Here is an 8,895-nt window from a genome sequence, read left to right as displayed (position 1 = left end):
ACGTGCAATGTTATGTAATACAAATCTATTTTAATTTATTACCGGATACAGAACGAACAGAGGAGGAGAACGCTATAGGACGGCTGGAAGAAATCGTCTCCCCGAGATCACCGAGTATGACTAAGCATTCCGAAAGCGGTAGCGGCTGAGGCCTTCCACCAGCAGTCGGCGGGATGTAGTACAAGCAGTTGCGCGCATACCTATAGAGTTTGAAGCACATTCTATTTGTATATAATGCACCAATGGTCTGACATAGACAAAAGCAAATACAAGCATTGACAGTGTCACTGAGGGCTGAACATTGGGTTCACAAGCCATGATAAATTCCTCTGAGGGACAATAGTTCACGGGGGGTGTGTACACTGGGGGAGTACCAGTAAGATAGCATTTTATGCCTTTCTATATAGTTTTTACCCCTCCTAGTTTTCAGGTGCTCCTTGCATTGGCCGCCGACTGCTGGTGGAAGGCCTCAGCCGCTACCGCTTTCGGAATGCTTAGTCATACTCGGTGATCTCGGGGAGACGATTTCTTCCAGCCGTCCTATAGCGTTCTCCTCCTCTGTTCGTTCTGTATCCGGTAATAAATTAAAAATAGATTTGTATTACATAACATTGCACGTGCGCCCTAGTAAAGGAGGAGCGAGAACGCTAAGGACGGTGGTTTAGGAGCCTGGACTTATAAGTGATTGGAGGTTAAATCGGACGCGCCTCCGATCCGATGCTACCATATATAGGTCCGTCGCTCGGGCGAGAGTCTTGAATGTCGTATACAGATCCGTAGCGAGCCCGGGTTGCGTTGCTTACTGACATCACACCACAAATTCGATTCGCAGAGGATTTGTTCAGAGAAAGACAAGGGAACAAGCGATGCAGCAGTGATGCACAATGCAGGTCAGAGACAGAGATAGGGATAAAACAATAAGAGCAGCGTAACTCCAAGCAATTATACGGATCAGGTACCGGGAAGAGTGTCCTGCTAGTAGCATTGGATAGGGTAGATGACTAACGCACAAGAATCTTGACTTTAAGAGTAAAAATAACGTGCTTGAGAGATGAGAAAACAGCAATGACGAGAGTCATGAGGACGTTAGGAGATAAGATACTTCCTGAAAACTCTTCATGGAAGTGGTTGAGGGTGCTGAGAGGGAGGACAGTCATGATCCTGTTATGGAATTCGCAGGGAGCACCGGGAGAGAATTGGGTCCGCCGAGTAGAAGGCCCAAGACAGATGTGGTTGGGAGCCGGAGAGTACTGATGCGACTGAGGACCTGGGGGACGTAAGAGTGACCCTGATTGAGGTCGAAGCATCAGCCAGATTGACAGCACCAGCGCGGGCACAGGGGAGTCGGATGACGGGTGTCGTAAGGTCGTTAGCAGAGCGGAGAAACGTCGGATTTCGCCTGGCGCAAGGGTCGTAAGAAAGAGCCAGCCACTTATAGCCGGGTCTTCAGGTAGAATTGTCTTAAAATATATTGTTGGGTTGAGTCGTAGGCAGGTCTTCAAAGCCCAATAGTGGAACACCAAGGAATCGCCCTTAACAGAGACATGATTGATGGCGTGCAGGCAGAGCCAGAGGGTCTTAACGTGGAGGAGGTAGCAGAAGTGGCAAATCGATCGTACAGGTCGTGGAGCGCGGAGTAGCAGAAATAAAAATAATGCTGAATAGCAAAGCAGTATAGCGGTCGTGAGAGGTCGCTCGAAGATTGCGGGGCCGTGTCGCCTAGAAGGCTCGCCAGAACCGGAAGGCTCGACAGATTCTTGTACCGAGGGACCCTCTTTTGTGCGGAAAGTTTGCCTGGTATGCCTGTCGCAATAAAAGGTGACTAACTGCTCCATACAAAGGAGATGATCGTTCACCTTTCGAGTATCCGAGCCGACTCTCTGACCCTTCGCCTTGGGGGCGAGGGCATCGCTATGGAGGTGGTAGACGACTAAAAGGCTGACCTGAGTGGACCGGGGAGCTTCACGATAATAGCCACGGTGGTTATGCGGCATTCACGCAGACGAGTCTGCAAGATGGCTGGTTGACGGGTTGGCCTGGGACAGGCTGTTTAACTACTCATCATCCAGTCTGCATCACAGAGAAGACAGAGCCGTCCGTCGCTCTGTGGGCGTCCTTGAGTGCAAGCATATCCCCTGCAGTATAATGTGTCGCTAGGGAGGAGCGAGCTCTTGACAATGGACGGACGAAAGTGAAGTTCGCCGCCGCCAACTTACATCCTGGGAAACTTGATATACGGACCGTTGTCCGGCCTCGTGGCCAGAAGAGTCAATAGAAGTTGATTGCGAACCTCTTTCTCGACCTCTTCAACGCCCACAGAATGACAAGACAGGGCAGAAACGTGATAGACCGCAAACGCAACAATAGGGCGAAAGGACAGCAAGGTGTGGGAAACCCCCGCTTTCTCCAGGCGCCAACTTGAACATCCCCCATCTTCTGGGAGGTCCCTTTGTGCAATCAGTTACGCTTGTATACTTGGCGACCGATATCGAACATCATGTCGATGGTCCATGTCTTCGACGTCCGAGACTACAAGAATGCCATAGACAATGGAGGCATCCTATACATAGGACGGGACCGGTTCGACACCTCGCGAGCTCTGCAGTTCGCCTTGATGAAGAATGGGCGAAAGATCATGGTACAAGTGCAGTACACGGGCCCGCTAGATACCGAGACTCCAGGCATGACCCCCGGAAGATGGGAGTATCTGACGGAGCTGGAGTTCGAGGTCGTGATGTCCATGTTACCGCAAATCGAGTTCGACCGCGTGTCGGCGAACTGGGTATATGTGGTCCGGGACCGCAACGGGTACTACCTAGTGTACCGAGACAGGAAACGGGCAGAGATTGTTACAGATCACTGGGCGCAATTAGTTGACGAGAAGGAGATCGAAGTCCACCGCTACTTCAGCTACGACGAGGGCGAAGGCGTGTGGCGCGGGCAGAACGTGCGCTTCCGCTACGCGTGGTGCAACCACCACAGTGGGGTCCAGGACCTGCTCTCGGAATACGCCGCGTACTTCATGCTGCGCAACCTGGATCTCACGTTCAAAGTTCTCGCCTTGGTCACCATCGAGGGCAGGGTGACTGGCTGGATGTGGGAGCGCCCGCATGGGCGAACTGTGCAGTACCGCGACCGCTCGCTGGTGTACGATGCCGTTGCAAAAATCCAGCGCAATGGCCTTCTCTACTATAGCATGCGCGCGCACAACATTATTATTACCGACGACGGAAAAGTGCGCTTCATCTATCTGGACTATAGCATAGCCTACTTTGAGCCTCACGAGCTTGAAGAGCTGGAACGCAGAGCGGAGGAGTACCACTGGAAGGCACTCCAGGATATCTTCGACCAGCTGAAGGACGTCCCGGAGCACATGGAACATCACCTCCAGTCCATATCCGATACTCACCTCATCTTCCCTAATGCCCGCTGTAGACCTTCCCTGACGTCATACTATGAGAAAGAACTGCTACCGTGGTTAAATTATGTGCAAATACTGCACAGGGCGATGCGGAAGTATGCTGCAGAGCTCACTATCAAGTCTCAAGCAAAGAAGGTTGCCAAGCACAAGCAGCGACTCCTCCTCGCAAATACCGAAGGAGATCTAGACGCGTCGGAGGACAGACCACTCATCGTCTCCCGACGCAAGCCGGGGATGCTCTCTGTCGGGATACCTGACCGACAGACCATACTGAAGAGCAAGCCGGTCGCCCTCAAGCCCAAGGCGAAGAAGAAGTTGCTGGCTCCCACTCTGGAGGATCTGTGAGCTATCGTTGCTCACTTTTCTTGCAGGCGTCTAACTTATTTTGCTTAACAGCGTCAAGTACGCGAAGCGCATGCGAGATACGGCCGGGCTACATGACACTGAACCTGGCCGCCTCGAGGAGATCCTGGATTAGAAAGTGTAGGATCGACAGATTAATGTTGGATCTATTAAGCTATGCCGTCATTCATCTTTGATTCGTTCATATAAGTATTGTTTCCAAGTTGATTCCCGATGTTGTGGTCGGGTATGTCTACATTTAGGTACTCGAGTCAAAGTTTTCTGCTTTCGTTGTAAGGGTTGTTCCGCTTGCTATCATCTTGTTTTCTTGCTATCTCTGTCGTCCTCATGACCTAGTTTTGTATCAACTGCGTTCCTTGGTGTATCCTCTGCTCCCTGATATGTAGTTGTTTGGACTTTGTGGCTTGCGGCTATGATCAATCGGTCGATCGGGAGAAGCTCGGGTCTACACGTGCATAGCACAGCCACAAAATACAAGGTCTCGCCACATGTTGGATCCATATGGACCTATAATCCACCCTCAAAATCTTGTGGGGGCCCAGGATTCTCGAAGGTTGAAGGGAAATGGTCAGAAAATTTGATATAGACTAAGTGGCATGTTAGGGAAACTCTCGTCAACGATCCACGCTAACGGGGAACTTCGTTGTAAACGATGGATGAAGGAGGAGCTGAAGAAGTATACTAGTAAAATGTTACACTCATATATGAGAGAAATAGAGCCTTTGGGGCATTGCGGCATTGACTTTTGTGGTTTATTAAGCATAGAGCGGGTACTTGGTTTTCTGCCCGCGCTGCCCGAGGCAGTCACGGCACGGCGAAAATCTGGCGGTGGAGCGGAGCCTCTCGCTCAAGAGTGGTGTGTGGTTGAGTTTCTGGCGCGCACAGAGTGGCGATCATGTTATAGCTTAAGCACAACTGCCTTCGCGACTGTTACCGGGTAGAGCCAGGATCCATTGGATTTTCCTGCGCTGCCTGTAACTTCATAGGGAAGAAAGAAGCAGGAGACATGGGAGATTTGGGCCTAGTTGCCATTTAATCAAGTGAGAGATTACTGCGCTACACCTGTAATTGTAGACTACGTAACATCACTACAGTACATTGTCCAGTGAAGTTTGCGAGGATGTCGATAAATATCTAGTGCGATCAGAAAGGTCCGTTCCGGACGGGATGCGATGTGCTGCCATTAGCTTGCTTCGTACTATGATATGTAATGTTGTATTTTGGCGTGAGGGTGCGCCCACAATATACTTGATGTGCTGTAGAGAGGGGAGGAGTGGCGGATATTATAGTTCTCGGGGTAGCGTATGATTGATCGAGTGCGGGGGCGTGTGGCGAGTGGTGGCTGTTGATCCACCAGCCCGAGATTAAGCTGCCTTGAGCCGACTGTGATTAGAGTGATTATTAGCTATTGCGGGACGGGGGAGATGTCGGGGCGGCGATAGAAAGAGTGCGGCGGCGTAGGCATTGCGTAATGTTCCTTTGGGGCCTGACGATGGAGAGTATGCCCCGTAGAGCCCGAGCAACACCTACCACGCCATGGGCGTCGATCGCATTTTAAATTGGGACAAGAGGGCGGAATTTCCTCTCCACGAACGATCGTGAATGTCCGAGGTCGCTTCCGTCCTCGCGGTGTTCGTTACGCGAGGCTTCCGGGAACGACTCATCCACAAACAGCACATCATTTACCGAGAGTAGCTGCCATCTGGCATGCCTTAAAGTTTCTGGACATGGGGTGAGGCAACCTCGGGGTATCGTTGCCGGAGACCTTGCATAAAATAGGGATTCAAGGCCAAACCATCGGGAGTAAAAATATATTGAACGTACCAAGGATCAAGTTCCAGCACCATGACTCTTTGGCGGCAGCCCTGACACGGTCCTGGGTCTTCGATAGTGCGGATGCTATCCTGGTGGGTGCACTTCCTGCCCGACAGCGCGATGGGGCACATACGCTCGATGTGCGTTTCTGTACCTTTATGACAGAGAAAGACGATCCTAAGATAATGACACATGTCCGGCACAATCTCAACATTCTTTCACGGTAAAGACTCACCATTTAAAGACCAATCAGGCGTCAAATCTTCAGGGCAAATGTATCCCTGCTTGTTACCGGCTGAGGTAACAGATGTGACTTACGCACACATACATCAAGATAGAGTTGTGGCGTAGGGGACCCATATTGCGTTGGTTCACCTTCGCGCTGTTCATACGTTGAGGATCCCGTACATAAGAGTTGCCTGTGTGCTTGGTAGCAGGCTGTGAGGAAATCCGCCTCCAGCGAGCATTGAGAGGCGTCGCCACCTGTCATCATAACATCTTGGGCAGCTGTGGTATACATCTGAGCACCAAGTTGAGTGAAGTAAACAGACTTGTTTGGACTGCATGACATACTATTCGCGCATGTTTGCTTCGTTTGGGGAGCAGGAGAGACGTTTCTTCCAGGACCCGGGTCAAAATCGAGTTCACGATTTCACCGCATTTTGGGATATCGATAGAGCTAGAATCCCCGACCTCTCCTCCATCGCCGTTACGCCGCTGAAAGCATGCGAAGGGGGATCCACGGACCACTACGTACTCCTCCGCGGCGAAGTTCCTCTACGTGCCGGTCACGTGCCGTCTGCCTCTGCCAGATGCGTCCTGCCTTTCTGAGCGAATCGATGGGCGCTGGAATGAGCGCCCGTGGTGGAGGCCAGCTTGCACTGCTCTACACGTGTATCTGATGTCCGGCTGAGCTCTGCAGTCTACCAGTATCCAGATGGACGCGCCCACAAAGCCATCGCCCCCGGACGTCGTTTATTTCGGGGTCTTCAACGACCGGGACGGGCCTATTCATGTGTTCCGGTGCGAGAGCTACACCCTAACCATCCAAACGAGATCTTTCCTGGGTCAGTTGGGTCAAAATAGCGAGCGGCGCCAGGAGTACAGGGATAACACCGCTTTCGATGTCGAGATCATCCAGACGATGCTTGGGAGCATCGAGTGGGGGCGGACGAATTACGCGTACCTGGTGCGCGAGAGCAGCGGCAGCTACCGGCTTATGTACAGGAACAAGGTCCCCAGACCGCTCACTTGCCATCTCTGGGCACCGACGGTGGACATTAAAGAGATTGATGTCACCCGCTGGCTCGATCAGCGAATATATCGGGAAGGAATATGGCGCGGGCGGGAAGTTAACCTCAAGATCATGGACTCACCTGAGTCATGGGTGGCCGACATGGTCTCCAGCGAAATCGACGGCGCACGAACACTTACGGCCCTGGGGTACTCATTCGAAGTCCTTGGCATTGTTACAAGCAACGGTGGGGTCGTTGGCATCATGTACGAGATCCCAGTGGGACGCGTGGTGCAGTACCACGACCGCGCAGCCCTCTACGATGCCTTCGCCGACTTGCAGAAGCATCGTGTCGTCTACCGAGGTATTACTACCACGAACGTTATCATCACGGATAAAGGTGTTCGTTTACTGGACGCCTCAACCGTTCTAGTATTCGGAGAAGACGAAGACGAAGATTTGGAAAGGTATGGGGAGACATGGCATTGGGAGAGATTGGCGAAGCTCTTCGAAGAGTACAAGCAGCGCCCTAACGTCATGCCCCTCGCTCGCGAAGTCAACGCGTACAAGATGGTTATCCCTCGACTACCGTCTTTATACCGCGAGCTCATTCTCGACCCGGAGATCATCGTCGTCGCGATGCTGGAATATCGCTTCAAGAAGCAACTCGATCCTGCGAGGTATTCGCAGCGGCAGTGGCAGGTTGCTCTTCGAATGGCGATGAAGAAGGTCGACGGTCGGTTGGCCTCTTCGTCCTGGGACATCCAGCCCAGCTTCGTCGGCTCGGAATCTTCCCGCACGTTGTCCGATACGTCGGGTGATGTCTATTCTGCTCTTGACAAGCCGCGAACTGTCAATCGTTCTATTCCTCGACTCCGTGTTACCGCTGAGGTCGCCTTCCATCCATACAGCCGATCAAAGGCGCGCCCAATTAGGCGCATCCTTGCCCCCGACCTGTCCTAGAATTGCGATGAGGTGAGTGTGTTTGTGTCGTCCGTATTCACAATAGCTTGACGTGGGGCTTCAAGGTAGCTTCAGGGACTTTCGTCAATAACGTCCAGTGGTACCGGCTCTCAGCTAGACTAGAGCCCTCGCAATGCCTGTCGCAGGACTCTGCATATCTGATATCGCGGCCAGCCCTGCAAGAGGTCCTGCTTGCTCTTGCACCGATCACTTTTATTACAACATACCCCTGATGGGCCATGTTCTCGCGTTGCTGTATTCTGATCGCTCTGTGTCGTTGTTGCTCTGCGCTTGCTTTCGTTCCATCATGTTTTGTATTATTAATGGATGTATTTGATGTGGGGTAAGGATGTACCTCCCTCCATGTCCAACCCAGTCGTCTCTATTCCTTAGATGATAAAGATTTGGGGGTAGGTAGTCGCCATCAATCCAGTATGTTCCTGCGCACTCTTCCGAGCTCCCCATCTGCTGACGTCCTGCTAGGTTTCCCCGATGTTCGACGTTGAGTAGTCTCTAGTTGAGAGCATTGAAATGTCGAGCAGTGTTTCCGTAGCTGTCGCTGGGCTGGGCGTTGGCAGGGTGAATTCCTGAGATATGACATTCTGCGCCCGCTGTCTGGGGGCTGCAAGGTTCAGATCTGCTCTGGTTGCGATGTCCAAAGCCTCCTATTGATCCGGTCTTGGTGGATGTTTGTTGCGTTCCAAAAGCATCCAGGTGCTCCGAGGCTGAAGCCGGAGATATGACCTCCGCTTCCTCAATTTGTCTCTGTGGGTCCTCCGCCCCCCGGTCAGCGTTTTCATGACGAGTACTCTACTATGGCGAGATATTGTGGGCCGCCTGCCCTAACGCATCTCAGTCGAAATAGGTGATTGTCGGTATGTCGTCTCTGTGCAGTGGAAGTCATCCCAAAGTGCGTGTCTTATCGTTCAGACCCAGCTTTCCAACATCTCCGCTGAGCGCTGATGTGGCACTCTCATGTGTGGTGCCATGGACCGCCGTTCACTGACAAGTGAAGTCATTGCCCAGCATGTATCTGGTGCGAGTTCCGCGGCTCGCTCGTCGTCTCCGTGTATGTCTACCACGACGGCGACCAAGGTGA

The 8,895-nt window shown here is 52.2% G+C and overlaps 2 protein-coding genes across 2 annotated transcripts; both read left to right on the top strand.

Annotated features, from left to right (window-relative positions):
• Positions 1-2,497: 2,497 nt before the first annotated feature.
• GLOTRDRAFT_129129 (uncharacterized protein) lies at positions 2,498-3,899 on the top strand (the record flags this gene model as incomplete). The annotated part of the gene is made up of 2 exons (XM_007867750.1): positions 2,498-3,762; positions 3,818-3,899. The coding sequence occupies 2 exons, from the start codon at positions 2,498-2,500 to the stop codon at positions 3,897-3,899; spliced, it is 1,347 nt and encodes a 448-aa protein (XP_007865941.1).
• Positions 3,900-6,515: 2,616 nt separating this feature from the next.
• On the top strand, positions 6,516-8,217 carry GLOTRDRAFT_60723 (uncharacterized protein). Its single transcript, XM_007867749.1, has 2 exons — positions 6,516-7,808; positions 7,862-8,217. Exon 1 carries the CDS (start codon positions 6,537-6,539, stop codon positions 7,794-7,796), a length of 1,260 nt encoding a protein of 419 aa, XP_007865940.1. The 5' UTR covers positions 6,516-6,536; the 3' UTR covers positions 7,797-7,808; positions 7,862-8,217.
• The last annotated feature ends 678 nt before the right edge of the window (positions 8,218-8,895 follow it).

This window comes from Gloeophyllum trabeum (genome assembly GCF_000344685.1).
Source record: "Gloeophyllum trabeum ATCC 11539 unplaced genomic scaffold GLOTRscaffold_00006, whole genome shotgun sequence".
Lineage (NCBI taxonomy): Eukaryota > Fungi > Basidiomycota > Agaricomycetes > Gloeophyllales > Gloeophyllaceae > Gloeophyllum > Gloeophyllum trabeum.
This window is presented reverse-complemented; position numbering and strand designations above follow the sequence as displayed.

Bases quoted from the DNA above. Each gene is read 5' to 3' on its own strand.
- GLOTRDRAFT_60723 (XM_007867749.1), top strand. From the start codon at position 6,537: ATGGACGCGCCCACAAAGCCATCGCCCCCGGACGTCGTTTATTTCGGG.